Genomic DNA, 20,562 nt, shown 5'->3' with positions numbered 1-20,562 from the left:
GCTCATTAAACGTGCAGAGCTAAAAGATGCCCTGCTCTGAACCGTTTGTTGAGGAAGTCTTTCTAAACGTCTCAAGGCTGATAGAACTCAAAATAAACAGTGGTAAATAACCAAAAGAAAAGCAGCCAAACGGCACATTTCTCACCGTGCCAAGCATAATGTGGTTTCACACAAAGGATAACATTTAAGTACAACCAATGGAACGCACCGAACGAGAACAAAAACATCCTTTTCCGGAGGCTTCTTTTTCGACAACCCTCCCCACCCCAACCAAGATAAAACATTACAACATTTGCATAATATGTGCTCGAAAAGCTTTTCTCTATTTTTACAGCTGAAATTGAAACTCTTGCACCGCAATCACACTAAAGTCCCACATGTGTGCCACTTATCTCCCAACCTTAACTGAACTCCAAAAAAAAAAAAAAACCCCTTGAAACTAAATCTGGATTTGGGTTCTAGAGCACCGACTTGTTCACTTCGGGACAAGTCGAAACAAGCGGACCATGAGTAGGAATCTTTCAACAAGCGCTGCCAACCTGAGTGGTGCAACCAAAGAAAAAGGCCAAAGTAGGATTTTGACTTCATTCACATCTCCTTTCCTGAAGCACGTGTCGGTTTATTGCCTGTTGCCGAGGCCAAGCTGCGTCTCGGCACCCTGAGGCAAGGCATGTGTCAACATCTGTTTAACTTCACTCAGCAAGTCCAACGCTGCTAGGTATGTGTTTTTACTTCTTGTTTTCGCCTGTAAACATTTGAGCCAAGTGGGCAGATGGCCAAACAGCGGGGGGGTGCCAGGCAGTTACGCGGGAGTGGAGGCCATGACAAATGCAGCTGCATTGCTGGGCAGCGCAGCAGGTGTTGATCCGGCGCTGCTTACCTCATCGTTCACTCATTTCACAGAGATATTTAGTGCCAGATTGTGATAAAACACAGGCAGTCGAGAGGTGATCTGGTTGGTGTTGTTTACAATCCTACGGCATTAGGTGTGTAGGCATAAAGCGGGACTTCCTTAAAGAGCCAAACGAAAGAGACTTCAATAAAACAAAATGACGAGAAGCCGAAATCAAAGTCGGATGAGATCAGACCGAATAGAGAACCGAATGGTGAACCTGAAAACCCAATGAAGTTAAGCAAGATGTTTGGATTAAACACATGTATTTGCTCTGGAAATATTTCTGGTTGCAAAAAGCACCAAGTCATTGCAAGGAAACTAAATTCACCCATTAATTTTATTAAGGTAGCGCTGTTTAAAAACTAGTGTTAGAAAGTTAAAGTTAAGCAGCTGACTGCAGGCTAGCTACATCAGCAGATAGCTCAAGTAAACATAAGAATTGCTATAATTTATCACTGGATCGTTCTGTCGCAACTTTCTATCATTGTAATTTCATGCCTTGTCATGGTGCTGCTACAAGTACCAAAGTTCTGTTTGTTTTTTGGAACTAGTGGCCTTATTTCAACAGTAATTTTACAGAAAAGAGGTTGCAAAGAGAAAAGGAAGACATGTAGCACATAGCTTGAAAACTATAACCAAATGTAGAAAAAGCACAATGAGAACTGTGGCCTCTCCACTGTAGGCTCTACTAATTAAGCCGCCCCAATGGTAGCAAAGTTTATCAAGATTTTGAAAAGCAACCGATTTTAAAACAGTGAAGAAGTTTTTGGTCATGCTTTTCCCTTGAGTTTTCTCTGTATGGACCATGAAATACAGCAGCTCTGCCCCTCCCCCACTGCAGCTGCTAGTTAGCTAGCTAAAGGGAGCTACCGCACTTCCCCTAGCTTACAGTGAAAATACGTTTGAATGTTTGGAAATATTTTTCAGAGTGAAAAGCAGACAGCAATCAAAGGTCAACACTGTTTTCAAAAACAATCCAAAAATGTAGATTTTATACTTGTAAAACCCTTTTAGTGTTGTGGTTAAAAAAACTTAAAGCAAGTTTTCTGCAGAAACGTCTACTTCTCAAAACTGAGGCAGCGAAAGTTGACGTGTCCTTTGCTTTAACATTTTTGCTCTAAGTGAAACAAATATGTCCCTGTTCTCTTTTAAAGGTCTCATCTTTTAAGCCTATTTTTGAAACCAGGCCTGCCTTCAACACGTCAAACAGATGCAACTTGAGTATTTTTAGAAAAATATTTACAGGTTCTCTTCAGAGAGTGACGCAAATTTGTACAACAGGCAGCTGCAATCTTCTTAAATAAAAACACATAATGTAGCTTGAACTCGTGTAGAATTCAGGAAATATCTTCTTTTGTTTCTGTGTTGATGCATGAATGAAATTGTTATTTAGGGTCAGTAAAAGTAAAACTAAATGAAAGAAATACAGCAGTTTCCTTTAGCACTGGGTGCATATTTATGATCCCGGTTGTTTCGGAGTTTGATTTATCTATTCTAGTTTGATTATTCTGTGTTCCTTAGTCTTTTTTTGATTAGATCAGACTTGTTTCTGTTTTACTTAAGTTGAGTTCTTCTTAGTGTTTGTTCCTAGTTATTCTTAGTTAATCTAGTTAAATTATGTTTCTTAAATCTAGTTATTGGTTAGCATTAGATTTATTTTCCTGTCCCCCAGATGCTCTTTTTCGCCTCCCGTGCCACGTTCCCTCTCCCCATCGTCAGTCTTCGTCCTGCTCTCCTGCTGTAACTTTTCTACTTTAAAACTAATTTTTATGATCTGTAACCATGGTAACAGATCAATTAGGAATAGCATTAGCATATCAACATCTCAAGTAATACTTAAGCGATGTATTGAAAAGCCGGCTTCAGGGATGCAAAGAAAGAAGGAGGAAGTTCAAACTATTTCTTTGATTCATCATATTGGGCAAGGAAAATATCTCTCTGCCCGGCTTTCTCGCCGTACGGTCAGGCAGAGATTTAAAGAGGAGCGAAAAAACCAAACGTGGTGGATCAGCTGTGCGCTTGTCAACAATGAATGGTGTCACTCAGGACATGCTAATGTGAAATACTGTCTCTGCTGCCTGGATTTTGAGCTGTTAGCATGACAGCCAGGAGAATGTCAAACAGTCGTCAGTCAGAGGCTTTTTCAGATTAGTTGGAAGACTGACTGCTGTCCTAAAAGACAGTTATTTGCAATAAATAGTTTTGAATTGAACATAATTAAATTTAGAGTCACGACTGAATAAAACTGCACTCATTTTAAGTCTTTATTTGTAAAAATGTGTCTATATCTTCATAACCATGCACCATTTTGCGTTGGTGTGTCCTAATGAAATACATCGAAGCGGGTAACTGTAACGTGACATCATGTGAAAGAGTCCAGGGGGGATGAACACTTTTGCCAAATTCTGTAACGAGTGAATGTAAAAGTTAGACAAAGTTTTAATCCAGCGCTCCCAGTTACAGAGATAAGTGCTACAATCCGACTCCATGCGGCTCTGGGAAGTATCTGACCACTCCAACTCTGCTTGTTTGATGGTTTTCTCCCGATGATGTTTTTCTGGCTCAGCTCACGTTGGCTGATTTCAGAGCTGCTGCTGCTTCTAAGGGACGGAGGGATGAGGGGAAGCTGGGATGAGCTCGTAGTAGACGAGGGCAGAATCTGATCTGTTTACTCTCCGCAGCTCCACTCGTGGGCTTTTTCGGCCCTTTTGGCTGTCAGATTCGGAAATGAAGCTTTCAGGTTTTACACCGTGTGCTGCGCGCATCAGCTCGGTGCTGGTAAAAAATTCATGCTCTCTAAACTAGCTCCTCCCCTGCCCACATAGCAGGAACTTTGTACTAACCTCTGTCATCCTGGCCGATCGGACGGGGAGGGAGGGAAGGAGGATGACTGCAGAGATTACAAACTGTGAAATAATTTCAAAAGACTCCACCTATTTGCTTCTTTGCAACACATGCTTTCATTCCCACATCCAGCACTCCTCATTGAATTACCCAGACCTCTTTTGTTTATGTCTCAGGAGGCACTCACTCAGCACAGCCCACTGTGTAGACCGGACCCTTTTTCTCTCTCCTTCATCACTCCTTCCCTCCCTCGCTGCCGCACGCCGAAACCATTCCACTGAGGTTTATTTAAATCGTCTCGCAAGTTTACTTTACCATAGCCCTGTCTAAATACAGCCTGCCACCTCTTTTACACCAGCGCAGCTCTCCATTAGCAAGGCAAACATGCTCATGTCACTGGAGGGGAGAATGTATACAGTCACAGAGAACAGAGAGCGCAGGAGAAGTGGGGGAGAGCCTCCATCCTGCAATCCATCTCCACTGTTTCCTGTTGGGACTCCTTACTGTTTACTCCAGGACTAAATTGCCCCTGCTCTTCTGGATATTCAAGGGGTATTCTGGCCCTCTGATACAAAATACAGCTGGAAGGCAAGGAGGAAGCCCAAAATGAAATGCACATCTGAGGTTTAGCTTCCCTACTGCAGCCACACACCACAGCAGCTGAAGCATTCCTTAAGAGGAAAGTAACTGTGTTGGTGATTTTTTTTTTCTTTGTCCTGGAAGAAAATGTTGCAAATCACCAATAGTACGCAGTACCATGCAAAAATATTCATATCATTATGGCATTACATTTGAATTTTGAAAGTCTGACACAAAGCAGTGCATAACAGTTAAATGGATAGCTCTGGCCTTTGACTATGCCATTCTAACCAACCTATGCGTATGTTTTCTCCTTCCTTTAAGGCTCTCATCTGTTGGCTTCTGGTGTTTGTGGGAAGTTAATCTCAGCTTGAGGTTCAAGTCTTTTGCTCCATCTATCTTTTAAAAAAAAAAACATCCTCACAGAATGATTCCACCATCATAACTTTCCGTCTAGTTATCAATCTACTTTAATGGCGTATTAATGTTTCTTCTTTTATGATGGTTACATTTTTGATATAGTTCTCATTTTTAGCTTTATTTTAAACATTACTTGCCTCTCATTCCAGAAATACAGAGCTGTAAAAAAGCTTACAAGTGTATTCAGATTTTTTAATCACACTTAAATGTTTATTATTCTCAAAAAAATCTTAGTATTTGACTAAAGATAGCATAACTAAATGTGGAAAAAAGCTGTTTTCGAATGATGATTTTGTTTATTGAAGTGAAAAAGGTATCTCTGAAAAAAGAGAAAGTAATCCCCCAATTGTTGTTAAATTGATTAATTATTCATCATAAACAAAACCGATATTTTCTACAGTCAGACCTGAAGAACTGAGAAATCAGCTAAACAGAACTAGTCTGTCGAGATGAAGTACGCTAAGATTTCACAACACAACTTAGAAACTTCCCTCTATCAGTATAAAAAAGGTTACAAAGCAATTTTCTAAAGCTTTCGGACTCCAAAACACCCGAATGAGAGCCATTATCACAAAGAAGGATACTACAAAATAAAGGTGGACCTCATCAGGAGCGCACTGACTACAAAACCCACGAGAGCACATCGATTACTCATTCAGGAAGTAACAAAACCAAGAACAAAAGCACAGAATGTCTCCCTGCCACAGTTAGGATCAGTGTTCATGATTCATCAATAAGAAACAGACACTGAACAGAAATGTAATCAGTTGGAGAGCTGATGACCAAAAAGAACAAAAAGCCCCCATTTCAAATTTGGCAAAGGAAAAAAAAAAAACATTTATATTCTCCTAGAGACTTTTGGGAAAAGATTCAGTGTTACTTTTCGGAAGATGTGTATCATGTTGCATCTGGTGTAAAACCACCATTTCGCAAAGGACATTACACTGATATTAGAACATGATGGAGGCAGAACAAAAATAAATAAATAAATAAATAAATACTTTTAAATTGGACTAGTCAAAGTTGGTCAGAAGTCGGAATAATGTGGAGCTAAATTATATAAATTTTAAATTTTTTCCTCTGAATAAATACATATAGATAAATATTTATGAACATGTATATATATATATATATATATATATATATATATATATAGCTACAAACATATGTAGATAGATATAGATATAGATATAGATATAGATATATGAATATTCTGATATGTTATTGGTATTTCTTTGGAACCAACAGGAAACTAGAATTTAAAAAAAAAACACTCAATTTCCTCACTCATCAATCAGCCTTTCTTCCACTCTTCCTAATTATTTTTAATTACTTTGGCTTAACTTTTTAGAACGGCACCAATTCTTTTTTTGTCAGTCTTTTACAGGAAGGGATGGAAGTTATTAAGATATGATAATAAATGGGTCTTAATGAAAGGGCAATTAGAAGCAAACTTTGACCAGACTCATTAATTCTAATTCAACACAAGCTCACCACGCTCAGGACCAAAAGCCAGCTTCTCCTTCATTAAAGAGAGGATGGTAATTGCCTTGTCCTTTATTGGACACTTGATTCATTTCAAAAGGAGGTTTAGGGATAAAGCCGAAAGCACATTATTTCCAATATCCTCATTGGTTAATCTCCACTCATAATAGCAGTGTTTCCTACAAAGGATACTCTCTGCACTTTGGGATGTATGTGATGTGATACTCGTGGTAAATTTCTGTCAGTTTCGATTCTTATTTGGGTTTTGATACTAAAAGCAATTTCTCTTCTTTTTTTTTCTTTGTTGTCAACTCAGCACTGGGAGATTATTGTCTCAACGGGTAAACCTGGACTCGCTCTTTCTTCCGCTAAAAGGTTCAGTGACTCTGCTCTAACAGGGTGTCACCCGCAGCCGAGGATGAAACTCTCCTCCATAAACAGAGCACTTCTCATCGACGCTCCGCTGCGAGAGCACAAAGAGTCAGTGACAGATTGTCATAAGCGACTAAGGCGGAGTGAGAAAAAAGGGCTGCCGCGGCCTGCTCCAGAGGTTTGTGAATTGCTAATGTGGAACATATGAAGCCTGCGCCGGAGCTGTGACTGCCAGATTTCATTATGCCACCTCTCTTTACCGCTCGTGATCTCACAGCTCCGGCATGCCCGTCTGCAGCGAAGGCCCACGCTTCGCGCTGCAACTTTGCAACAGTTTGCACAAAGTGAAAATGATTCCAGAGGCTGTCTTTGCACGGGTTTTAAGGCGCATAAATGTGCAGCTCTTGTTGCTCCTTATTGGAAGTGAAAGCAAGCAAGAGTTTATGACTTCGCCCTGCAGAAGAGGAAGGGACTTGTTCCTGGCTCCCGCTGCAGAAGATGTTCTCATGAGGCAAATAAATCAGAGGCTCCCCTGTATATTTTTCCTTTCTAAACTTTGGATTGAGTAGATGAATGTTGTCATTATTATAAAGCAAAATTTAAATAAACATGTGTCAGGTAGTATTAGTCATGACTTGGCATCTAGAAGCAGAAATAGCTGATATGTCTGATACATAAAATGCTTTTATTTGTCTTTTTATAGATATTTCTGCAATGCACAAAATGGGGAGAGAAAATCTTATATAACTTTAAAAATAATTGCTTTAACTGAGGGTACATTCAGTGTTTAAAGGAATTTAAGGCAAACCTTTGCAACTTTGCCAAAAATGTTCCTCATGCTCATTTACTTTGGTGATGGGATATACGATTTAGGGACAGCATTGGACTGCGGCACTTATGAATGTTGTGATGATGATGATGATGTTACTGAATATGATTAAGATGCATTTTCCAGACCGTCATCCAGATAACTCTTTGTGAGCTATAGTATCTCAGCAACTGCAAAATATGAATCTAATGTGGGCATCAAGGTCAGTGACTGTCCATGCAATAAATCAACTAGCATTCCAAATTTGCACTTGAAATATAACATCCAAGAAATTATTGCATCCAAGCAAATCTGGCAATATGAACTTAACAGCTTAAAGCAGTTGTGAGGTTAAGCTTTTATTATTTGCATAGCCATGTTTTTTATATATATTAATAATAAGCATTTTTCTATAAGATATACACTTATTTAATCAATTAATTAGTTTAATGAATAATAAATAAGCTTGAAAAAAACTCAAGAAGTTTTCAAACTCCACTTTTACCAGCAGCAAACAAAAAGTAATTGAAAAGATATTTTAGGATTCCAAAAGTTGTAATAACTTCCCGAAAAAAATGGAATGGTTTTATTTTCATTAATTAGCTAGTTGTAAGAAGACAAGATGCTGCATAGGGAAGAGAATTTGTTTTAATATAAAGTATATAATTTCATACCTTCTCTTCAAGCTTTGTTTTCATATGCCAAACAAACAACAATACCACAAGGTGGCAGTAATGGACCAAGTTGTTTTCCAAGCACCATGGTTTCCTTTAGAGCAGGTCAGTGAAACTAAACGTCATCATTTATCTGGTATTGTCATTCTACTTTTATTTAGAAAGAAGCAAAAGATTGAAAATTAAAACCTCCAATGAGATGAAAAATGACTGAGGTCACATTTGCTTCCAAAGTTAGCCAAATCACACATGCGGTAATGCAGCTTATTTTTTTATCTGAGAGCATAGGACGTGTGGTAAGAAGACTCACTCCAAGTGTTTAATCTAATCAAATTGGAATAAATAAAAAATAAATAAAAACAGTAAAAAGACAAGCTACTCAAAGCTACTCCTAACATTTTAATTCCTTAGGAAAACAGCTTTGTATTGACTCCAACCTGTTTTAGTAACTTTAATTAGCACTAAAGTGCAAAAGCACAATATTTTCTACGTACATTTGCTATTTGTGTATGTGTACTTGAAGGGAGTTTCAGTATAAATATTCCGATCATGATGGACTAATTATCAAGATTAATTTAAGATTTTTGTTAGAATTTTCCATTTACAGACACCAGGTGGCAGCAGAGAGGGACACAACTGTAAAAGCCTAAAAAGACACAACGGAACAACTTCAGTTCCAGGTCATTTCAACCTTTCGCCAGTTTGTTCTTCGGCAGTTTTTGTCTTTTAATGTCCAATGTTTATGGGAACAAAAGGGACCCAGCTGTCTTGGGACAGGCACCACCTTGGGGACGTTGTATAGCTGCTTTGTTCAAACAACTTGAACTTCCATCAAATAGTGTAAATGTTGAAATATTAGAGATTCTAATTTGATCTGAATCCAACTTTTGGATCCTGTTATGAAAATACAAAAAAAAAAAAAAAACTGAAACATATTGCTTGCAAAAAAGACTTTCCACAAAATCTGGGACTATCAGGGAGATTTTCTTAGAAGTTTTGCCAGCTCTATGGCCTTTCTCAAGCAGTTGTCAGAAAAGTGAGTTCTGAGCGAAGGGGGAAGGCATGCAGCAAAAGTCATCGAGCCAGGACTCGAACCTGTAACGGCCGAATCGAGGACTAAGGCCTCCGAACATGGGTCACGCTTTGCCCCCACAGGGATTTTTGTTGCGTACATACAGTATGTCATATTTACTGACGATAATGCCTGTATGCATCATGTACACGTGCCTAAGCTACAAAACAACAGCAGTTTTTGATTTTTTGACTTCAAGAGAGTGGCTCTGGGCCTCTGATCTCTCTGAGGCTGGAAAAGGATGGAAAGTCCCAGAAGACCATCGAGAGAGGCGGTTTGGAAGCTGCCTCTCTTGTGACGCCAAATCCCCCCTCTCTGATCAATCCCCTCTCACCCCGCCTCTCGCCATGTTTGTTTACACTGAGACCTCAAGCTGTTTGGACATGTAAATAACACTTTAAGAGACTGTTTAGCTAAGCTCAATGGGAGTTGCTGTTGACTTTTGGAGCGCTTTGCCTAATTACAGGTCCCAGATTGTTTCAGGTCTAATGGCCTAATTACCACTGTATAAATTAGCCTAATGCTCATGCTGTGCGGAGATTTCTCGGCTTGCATTGCAAAGCAGGGGCACTGCAATACAGATAAGAGCAAGCTTTTATTCAGCAAAGATGCTATACGGAGCGGGAGAGAAAAGTAGCAGAGAGGTTAAGCAACAGAGGAGTGCTGAGCGCTGGCTTGCCAATCTGTCTGCCATTCATCATATGCACCAGGCTGGCAGATCAAACTCTGCCCTTCCTCTATAAATCAATAGTTCTTTCCCTTTTCCGCTCTGCTCTTCTACCCTTTCGCCTTATGAGTCTCTTTCTCTCTTCCTCAGTGGCTCTCACACCCCTAAGCACAAACAGCCTCTGTTGGTGAAAGTAATTAACATGGTGCAACAGAGAAGAGAAAATGAGCAGTAAAAGGAGAAACGATAACAGGCGGCTTTCTGTTCAAGTATACATTCCAAAGCTTCTCGCTGTCACAAGCAATTTGTCTGTCTAGACTGAACAAGGCGGCCGATGCCCAAACTTTCCGCTCACGGTTCTGCAAGTTGACGCATATTTCTGGCTCTTGGACTTGTTGCTCAGTCAGTTTTGAATATTTAGCTATTTCCCGCAACAAGAATGTTGATTTAAACCAAATCCTAGAGGGTTTTGAAGAAGAGAATCACCAATAATTTATGTTCATGCCAGCAGGACTTTCCGTATTCCCGGGCATTCCAGCATCTGCAAGACATTTACTATCTAGTCCATCTCAACAAATTGCACACCAGCACAAGTTTTTCTTGACAGAACGCGGCTCTTCCAGGGGGCCCCCAGCACGATTCAACTACTTTTTTCTTCCTCTCTCTCTCTCCCACTGGTTCCCATATGGATCTGTGAGTGAAGGGAATTTAAGAGGGGCCTCTGCCTAGCTCCAATTTATCTCCTGCATTTGCAGAATTTGCCCCAGATTGGGATAAGCTGGGGAGCAGAACAAAGAGCTGTGCACCTTCGCTGCCCCACCACGCTCCCACCCAGCTGGGGGAACAGACGCAGCAGTTTAGTAGCTGAAACATTTCGCTACACCTCTATCCACGTCCCAACTTTATCTTTTACATCTGTCTATCTCCTTTTTCCAAACTATAATAACTCTGAGGCAAAGAGGGAGTTGATTTAAACCTCAGATCGACTCAGGAGGACTGCAGTACATGCTTTTTTCCTTCCACTACTACTCTGTTCTTTCTAGTAAAAAAAAAAAAACACCACCTACTTCAGGGATTTGATCTTTTAGGAAATCTGAATTTAAAAGCTGGGGTCACAGGTAAAAGTTTGCAGATATTTTTTACCACTAAAAAAAAAAAAAAAATCAAGATTAAGCAACTATGTAAGAAATCCTCCGGATTAAGTGTCTGCAACGTGCAGGTCCAGATCCACATTTGGCTCTTTCGACCCTCCAAAGTGGCCCTTCGTAAAATGTATACATACCTGAGCAATGCTTTAAATAGAAAAGTAATACAACAGCTAACTTTAGCAATATTTGCATAGAAATTCAACATCAGAGCAACATCAATGCTACAAGAAATCCTAGCAACTCCATTCCAGCTCTAGCGGAGCAGAAAGCCTGATTAAATTAACGGCTTTTTATAATTGTAAAGATGTAAATATTTTGTGCAATATGTACTTGAACGTTCAAACTATATTCAATTTAAAAAACTATTAATTATGTAATGATATTACACTGAAATTATATAATATTGGTGTGCATACTGCACATACTAGTTTTTGCTCTGACTTCCCGACAGTGAGAACCTCTTACTGGCCCATCCCAACCTACTTGTGACTTGAATTTGGATAAACTTGTAAAATCCAAATATTTTCCATTTGCCCTCAGAGTCTACTCTCATGTTCTCTACCCCCTTTAAAGCATTAGACAGAGTCTGTTCTGGTCTCAAGGGGTACATGGCCATTATTTTAGCTAACAAAGGAAAGTGTGTGTCACAGAGTAAAGACCGGTGTCACAGCAGCAGGCAGACAAATGGCTTCTAGGCTCTGCAGGGCTAGATATGGTTTGACGCCCTTTGAACCAATTAGATCGTATAAATACCACAACATCTGGAACTCTCTGATTCTACTTCTATTCCCCCCGCAGTGGTGCTTCTATTCATGCCACCTTACCCTCTCTTTCACCCCGTTTCTAACTCTATTTCTTCTAGCTAATCCAGCCTCTCAATATTCGAGGCACATCCTCCTGATCTCTCCTTTTTCCCTCCTCACGGCATCTAAAAACAAGGACAAAGTTGTAATCCATTTACTGCACTCTTGTCAACAGTTTCCACCCAAATAATCCGAAAAGACGTACGACTGGGCCCTAGGTACTGTCAGGGGACGGAGAGGCAAGAAGAGGCAGAATGCACTAGAGGGTAAGAACGACAAGGAGCCATTGAAGAAGAGGAAGGAGCAAAGAGAGCTCGAGTATAAGCAGGAGGAACTTGTGTCCCAGGGATTTGAGTCTTGGTCACGCAGGTGGTACCCAGGGGCCTTCCTCTGGCTCGAGCAGAGAGACAACCTTAAAGAGGATTAACCCTTCCGGGGGGCTTTAATGAGACCTGAAAGTGCTGGGCACCAGAGAGCCAGGGCCGACTGAGGTTCGCTGGCCTCGCATCCCAGCGGTTGAGGCGCTCGTGCAGCCCCCGTGGCCTGCAGCTGCCCGCTCGCAGTCAGCTACATCAAAGCGCCCGTCTGGGAAACGGGAAGGTGGAAAGGCAACGCGCGTTGGAGCGGGAGAGGCGGGAGGAGGGATGGAGGAATCCCTTATCTCCTCCTGAGAGGATGCTGCTCTGTGGTGCAAGATTGTCTGGAGCTGCCACCTGTCCCAGGCATCTTTGAAGGCAACACTAAAGCCTGTGATGGGCCTGACCTCCTTGAGCTCCCATTCTTTTATGTCTCTCTTCATTTTCTGCCTTGTTACACCCCCTCCTTGCTCCCTCCTTTCATTCTCTCACCGACTCTTCTTCCCCCTCCAACTCAGCCATTCGCCTTTTCTCCAGTGATTTCTTACATTTCACCAGCCTGGTAGAAACATTTTAATTACACTGCGCTCATCAGCCTCCCCTCCATGTTGAACAATAAGCACTTGTGGCCCTCCAGAGACAAGAGCCAGATACGGGTTGTTGGCTGTAGGAATAAGGGTCCTTATCTTCACCGCATTAAGAGAGAAACGAATACAGAAAAGGATGAGATTTGAATAGAAGAGAAACAAACATGTTTGTTTTCCCTCCGCTCAGAGGTGATTATCCTGCTGGAGACTGGAAGGTAAACTCAAGAAAGAGCTGGGCATTTTAGAGAACCCCTCTTCAGCATTTGGCGTTGTTGTTTTTTTGTTGCCAATTGCAGCTCATTTTCTCTTTGGAATGACGAGACAAATCTTCATTTTAAGTCTTTTTGTTCTCACTTGCCTCTGCAAGTTGACTGATTAACCAGCCACACACAAAAGCAGTTCAACGTACCAACAGTCGCTGCGGCCATCCAAGGAAACGCAGACCATTCCTTCGGAGCGTCTCCGGCTCTCGTCTTAATTCTTTTTTAGCCCCTTCACATTTAATCTCGTCATTGTCAATGAGGGCCGCCATTACTCCAAGATATTAAGTTCACACTTATGAGCCTTGTGGCGAGAGCACCACATGACCTTAAGACAGTACGAGAGTGCATTCCCGGAGCACTTCATACTCTGCTTAACCCTCTTAAATCATCATGCACTACAAAGGGGCCGAAAGCATGTGAGAATATTGCCTATCTTACAGCATAAGATGGCTCTAATAAGCTATATAAAAGGGGATCATCTGATTATCCCTGGCGCACTGGACCAAGGGGCCACGGCAGAGCGCGGGCCTATGTTGTGCTTTCTTGATGAAAGGAGGTGGATGGAAGAGATCCCTCTCCATCGCCTGCAGTCTGCCTCGGGCTTCTCTGTGCCTGCGCACCACTGGGGGACTACGCCGAGCCACCGCGCTCAAAAAGCCAATATTGAAACAATCACAAAGACAAACACTTACCCTTGAAACAGGCACGTGTCCTCTCACCCCAGGCTTTCCTCCCTGTTCCTCCAATCCTTTAGGGAAGGGAGGGCGTTTGAACCTGCTTCCGAGTCAGTTGTCACATTTAAACTGACAAGAGACTGGAAAGTTTGTTCTATGAGTTCAAATAAATTATCAAGAGACAAAGAATCTTTTTTCTTGTTCTTTGCATGTGTACACACATTGTTGCTTTGAAATTTTACAGTCTTCTTACCTGAAATTTGCAACCCTTTGTCAAGTTATAGCAGAAAGGATTTTATGTGATAGACCAACGCAAAGTAGTTCAGACCTGTGAAACAGAAGTTTGGCTCCTAAAATTCTATACATAAGCATGAAGAGTGACATGTTTTTGCATAGACAAATCATGTCTGTACAAAAACAAGAATATGCCCCATGTCTGAATACACACATGGGGCGTGTGAATTAGCAAAAGGCAGTTTTGCAAAGTTTTGACTAAGGGAGTTAGAAAACCATCCAATCCCAAGTTTGGACCAACTTCCCTGATTCACGTGACGAAAAGCATCCCCACAACATAACGCTGCCACATTAAAAGACAAATCAAATAAAATCCCATTGACGATTGTAGTTCAAAATATGTGGCAAAATATGGAGAAAAAAAATTGGCCTTTTGCATCCAATTTGAAATGAGAGAACTGCGAGGTCTGGACTTGCTGTGAAGTGGATCACATTGGCTTTGTGACAGTTTATACACTTCCGTGGTCAGCTGCATTTTGATATTGAGTCTGGCAGAATGAAGAGCTAAATCGACCTGAGATAGCTGATAAACAGCAGCTTAGTGATCGCACACGTGACCTGTATGATCCATGCAACAACCACCTTCTGCTGAACTCTTAGAGCACAGTCGCTGTGATACATGTGAAGATTTCTTTGGGCAAAACATTCTTACTTTCACTGCCTCTAGCTTAGCTCAGTGGGTTTCTGGGATCAGTCAAGGACGGCAAGGCTTTGGTATGGGGGATTAAGGCCCTGGCAGCAAGATATGAGCTAGATCTATTAAGGAGCTAATTTGTGCTGATAGGCAGGCAGCCATCACAGCTTGAACAAACTTAAAGTACCCATTCTAGCCCTATCAATGACCTACTGTGTCAGTGATATGGTAAAACCCCAAAACTGACATATCTTCAGTTCCATAAGTACTTTCCTTTTACTTTTATCTAACTCCCCTCCTTTCATTTAAAACTCTCTGGGGTTTCAGTGCGGCGGCAACAACGTCCATGTCATGCTAGGCTTGGCAAAGATGGGAAAAGGAGGAAAGACTTTAAAGACGAAGATCTCCTCGGAGGAAGAAGAGATGCTTCGCCAGCAAATGGGCTCTCTGTGGCTAAACGACCACTGGCCGGCTAATCGGGGCACAATGTAAACAGATGTCAGCACTGTGCATTGCATTCATGCTTCCCAACAATTAAGATTTTAAGAAAGACTTTTTTTCTCATTAATCCTAATCTCAGTCCTTTTCTCCTTATCCCACAGCAAAGCTGTATGTATTAGCGTTGTGGTAAGAAGGATAGGGACTCTTATCCAGTGTTTGCCCAAGAAAAGCAGCTAAGACTCAGGCATCACCACGATTAGCTATTGCTAACAATGGAAGTAATGTTTCCTTGGTGCCTCCTCTTCTGCTCTGAAGTGGGTGTAAAAAACCAGAGTAAACACAGTCTTAGGCCGAGGACATAAGAGGAAAAGGAGAATGCAAGTCTGGGTGAATAGCAGAGATTTCCCCCCGAGGATAAACCCCTCTCCTTTTGCTCTCTTCTCGTTTCTCAACTCCCACACCTCCCAGAGCTTCACCGCCACGTTAACGACCCAGCGGCCAGGTGTGGCAGGGCTGCAGGTGCCATCGCATTTAGGCACATTAAGCACTGACACGCAGCAGCGCTAAGAGTAATCGGATTTACCTGGATGTCTGCTGCATGGCGTGGCGCTCCCTGCAAGCGCAGCACAAAGGCTTACCGCCCCCTCTCCATCACACACGGCCAACGCACACACCTGGGACGAATTTAGGAGTCGACAAAGCCCTCATAGTAAGAGCTGTCTGTGTATGCACAAACCCAAACAGTGGCTTTTTACAACTCGCGGTGCAGGAGTGGCGACAGATGCTGCAGGTCTGTGGTTCAAAGTACATGAATGAGGTGAGGAAGGGGCTGGGGGATTGCAAAGGTTTAAGGGGAGCCCCTTCCTTCTGCTGACCCTAAATATGGCGAAACCCCTGGAGACCAGGATGTGGTACTGGGTTCAATCAGACAGAATGGGACCGCCTTGGGATACCCACTCATGTCCTCAACACCTGAGGCCAGAAGGAGGTGTTTTACGCAGCAATGCTCTCATCTCAGATCATAAGTCTTCCTTAACACGTTAGACATCATAGGAGCATCAATGAAAAACACCAGAAGCCATTCAGACTGGTTTTAAAGGTGAAATGCAGATATTTTCCATTCTCAATGGTGTTATTTTTTTAATTACAATACATTGCTTAATGGGATTATTTGCAATTTTGACTTTAAGACAGGAAATGCATTATTCAGCTTTTACTGTTTCTGAAAGGAATACAAAGTGCTGATCTTGAGCCACACTGAATCCTTTTTAAAGTCCCAAGAAAACTCTGGGTGGATCATTTTTTATATAGTTTCATGTACATTTTTTGAATTAGCTTTGGAGTAAACAAACCAAAATATCTTGGGATGGGAGGGTGGGGATACGCTTCATTAAAAAAAAAACAACTTTGTTTCAGTGTTTATTCTACTAGGTGTCCCATACTTGCATAACGCCAGATGACAAACTTCACAATTAATTTGCTTATTTTGTTCGAAAGGATTCATTTATTTAAAAACAAAATGTGATTGTGCAATTGATTGCCATTATTATAAATATTCTTCCTAGAATCGTTGATTTAATCTGAAATTGGTGCTACTCCTTATTTTTCTTTCCTATGAAAAGTACAGCTTGTCTAGAAAGACTCTTTTTCCGGAGAAAGATAGTGATAAAACCTTTGCACAATTGTTATTTTTTTAAAAAGAAGGTACTCCATACTCAGTGATTCTCCTGCAAACTATTTTATTCTCTCTTTTTTATATATATATTTTTCAGCAATAGAAAGTGACTCTCCTTCACTGGAAGGAGCCAGTGAAGGGGAAGGTGAAAAGTCAAAGGAGAAGGTCACATTAACTCTGTTTCCCCAATTACTCTTTGTTTTTACCCATAAAAAGTATTCCTTGTTCAGGGATCCTGTGTCTTCTCAATACTCAGGCAGTTGTTGTAATTGCCATTCGTACTAAGCCTGGTCCTGTTAGAGGGATTGCTTCCCCTCCACTAAGCTTATGCTTACTTCAGGATGAGGGATTGCTGCATCGTCAGTGACCTCAGTGCAATCAACTGGGCTTCCCGTTTCTCTTGTAAAGTAACTTGAGATGACATTTGTTGTCAGCTGTTGCTTAAAAATACATTGAACTGAGCTGAATTAGTCTAAAACCAGAACATAAAACATGTAGAATGAGCTTAAGATAAGGCTCTGACTCAGACACTGCACTCGACCTGCAGTCTCCATGTTTCCATGGTAGCTACATAACGTGTGGTAAACCACTTGGTTTTGAAGAGCGTACATGACTTGAATCAGGATGAAACTGGCAATTGAGGTAGCTTGAAACGATCAAATAATTTAAAGAAAAGCGGACAGGAGGGAAAGTGAGAAGATTTTAGTATTTCACTGGATGAATATGATAAAACACCTCACATTTTGGCTGCAGAGGAAGAACATGTGCAGAACACCGACAGCTTCTTAGAATGCAACTTGATGCTCTGCCCTGCTTCGTCAAGCCCCTCACATTCAGTCACAAAGAAATTCTCTTGAAGCTTCATGGCCCCTTTGACTTTTCATGCTGCTTTTGAACTCTCCATTTCAGGCTGTGACTTTTCCGCATGACCCCAAGCCTCGGAGTGACCTCCAACCCCCCCACCCCCCTCTTTATTCTGCCCCCGCCGTCTCCCTCCCTGCGCCTGCAGCGGTCTGGAACCACCAGAGCTCCTTCACACATACCCACACACGTTCATAAAATGAGAAGTGGCAGTGTTGCTGAGTTAGGTCAGGATGTAATGTGCAGTAATGTTCTGCCCTCGAGGCTCCTGTCCAAAGCACCATCGCCTGGTTTTAAGTAACCTTTCCCTTAAAGAGGCACCTTGGTGGCTCTATTCTCAGGCACCCAACCACAAGGGAGTACAGGCTAATGAAGTGGTTAAATAAATAGAGTTCTGTTGGAGTCTGGGGTTCGGTGGAGTTTTTCATTAATGTCAACACTTTAAAATTCTCCTGTCCGACTCTGTCTGGCCCAATTCGAGGGGAAAATAACCAAACTTAACGAGTAATCACATCAAATCTTTGTCTTACGGCTGCAACGGCTGCCAAATTAACCTCCTAATCAGACTCTTAAAACATCTATCCCCCCTTTGCCTTTTCTTCCAGCGTGCACACACAGCTTTGCTTTTATCTAACTACAACTGTTTACCTCACCTTTGCTTCAAATTATCTCCACCATCTCAATTGGACCACAGCTCTCCCCTCACCTCCCAACTCCAGGGCTTCATCTCCTTCCCTTTCTCTTACACAGCCTCTGAGAGAGTCCCAGAGAGAGCGAGAACGAGCCAGAGTAGGGGGGTGCTGAGGTTTGACTCGGCACTGCTTTGGGGCTTTGAAGTGTGCGTTGATGAGAGAAAGTGGAGTACTGTGTTCAGACAGGCCCCTAATGAGGGAATTAAGAAGCTACGCCGGCCTGTTCCCCATACTAACTTCCCAGGCACCAAACATTGCAAGCGAGCGTGCATGTGTTCGCGAGTGTGTGTCTGTGCAAGTCTAAGAGAAGGGCTAATCTGTCAGACTTAATCAAGCGTCTAACAGTCGTGCCTTTCACCTACAGTAAGGAGGCAAAGCTAGCCTCAGCATTTAGAGCGCCACAAACGCGCCCTTGAGCTGTAAAGTTTCCTAAGTTGCCAACTTTTGGGAGGCCTGTGGACTTACGGTAGTGTGAGTCTAGGTAGCCGTTGCGGGGGTCCATGGCAAACAGCGTGCCCCTGTATGGCAGAGCATGGTCAGACAGATGGGGCAGGGAGCCGTGCAGCTCCTTCTTGAGCAGGGACGGGCGTTCCTCTGTGGAGGTGGAGGGTTCCTCGTTCACGGTTCTGTCGAGGGCACCTGGCGTCTGGGCCTGGGAGCTAATGGCATTGCGTCTCTCGCGGTGGTACGGCGTCCCCGAACTCTCATCTTCTGCCAGAATGAAGAAACACAAAGGGAAAGAGAGAAAAGTGATGTTTCAGGTAACTCTGACTAAGTCTGGACAACATAGTTCTTTTGCTGTCTCCCACTACTCCCTAGAAACAACCAATCAGAGCCAGAAGAAGGGTCTTAGCGCCATCAGTTAGGATCGTGTACGTGCTGCTCAAATCCTCCCCCTTCTCTCTGCTACACTACAACTTCTTAAAGATAGCAGAGACTGCCATGAATGATCAGTCTAGTTAGCAAAGCCACCGGTGACAGCGGATACACGGTTTTCCTGGAACACTAAGTTGCTTCTCCACATTTAGCACACTGAGCATCGTGTACACTGTGCTGATTGACAGCACTAAGACCTTCCACCTGACTCTGACTGATTATTTTTGAGATGGCGCACTGCATTTCTTCAGACAACAAAAATAGTGCTAAGCAAAAGTGCAGAGCATTCTGGGTATATATATGTCAAGGTTAGCCAATCAAATTTACGAGCTGGGCACACTCAAACTTTTAAATTTTACAACGGAAAAAAGAGCCTACTGAAAGGATAAATCTGCTATTTTGAGAGGCAGACTTTAAAAGAAAAGGAAGGCATTTTAAGCTGTGCGAGCATCCCCCTAACCATCAGCTCTTAACAGAATGTTTTTTGTCTAAGGAGAGAAAAAACCAGAGACATGGGGTCTTTGTACGATCCTCAGCATGCCATGTAATCGGGATAAAGGTGAAGCTGAGCTCAGAGCCTTAACTCCCCCGAAAAGACGTGGTCTTTGACCCCTGGCATGGCCTCTGAACTGATGTGTACAAAGGTCAGCTAACCTTCTGGTTTTAGCATTAGTCCTTTCTGTAGTTTGATACTTTCTCTAAAAGTGCCGTGGCATGTCTGGGACTCTTTATTATTTCAATTTAAATTAGACACATTTACAAGGAGCAGTTTTTAAAAGCAAATTAACTCTGATAATTATCTTTTTAAGAAAGATATAAATGTTGCTGAAAATTGATGATTTTTATGATTAGTAGATGAGTTTGTTCAAAAACAACTAACCTGCCTTAGAATTTGAAAAGCAAGTTCTGTTTCAAACAGGAAATAATGGACAGAATTAAATAACAATAACATGATCAAGTAGTAAAACCTTTTTAACTTTACTTTTTCCCCCCAACCAGCATTCACTAGATTCCAGTAAATCGCACACATGTTCAGCCCTTGTTTTAAGTTAAAGTGAGTTCATCATTAAGGATGCTGGTCATCAATGCGCTCCAGCTTTTTCCTTTTCCAACATCAATGTCCCTCACTGAGAACCTGGCAAAATGCCCCTCCACTGGCGCCAGAGGTTCTGTAGCATTAGCAGCCTTCCCCCACAATCCGCTGCAACATAACAGCAATCCAACTGCCAATTAGAAACAGGGCAGAGGGCCAGATGAGAGAGCGCCACCTTAAGCACTGCAGAGAGTTGCCACTTCACAGGGAGAAAAAAAAAGAAGAGAAGCAATCAGAAAGGAGTAGAGAATGAGATTGAAAGAGGCAATGAGAGAGCAGGAGGAGCAGCTCGAGGGGTCCCGCTTTTTATTCCCCTCACTCTCCCACATCCATTACCTGCATCCGGGGC

The 20,562-nt window shown here is 42.1% G+C and overlaps 1 protein-coding gene across 2 annotated transcripts in view; it reads right to left on the bottom strand.

Moving 5' to 3' along the window:
• gli3 (GLI family zinc finger 3) overlaps positions 1 to 20,562 on the bottom strand; it is a 127,428-nt gene that overhangs the window by 57,725 nt on the left and 49,141 nt on the right. The window contains exon 3 of one of the 2 annotated variants that reach the window (XM_015049622.1): positions 18,710 to 18,955. In XM_015049622.1, the coding sequence (XP_014905108.1) occupies positions 18,710 to 18,955 (246 nt within the window). The remainder of the gene's footprint in view (positions 1 to 18,709; positions 18,956 to 20,562) is intronic. The other variant, XM_015049623.1, reaches the window with a different exon arrangement.

Source organism: Poecilia latipinna, unplaced genomic scaffold (genome assembly GCF_001443285.1).
Source record: "Poecilia latipinna isolate Pla-1442-1.1 unplaced genomic scaffold, P_latipinna-1.0 Scaffold953, whole genome shotgun sequence".
In the NCBI taxonomy this organism is placed as follows: Eukaryota; Metazoa; Chordata; class Actinopteri; order Cyprinodontiformes; family Poeciliidae; genus Poecilia; species Poecilia latipinna.
The sequence above is the reverse complement of the archived record's forward strand: the minus strand, read 5'-3'. Positions and strand labels throughout refer to the sequence as shown.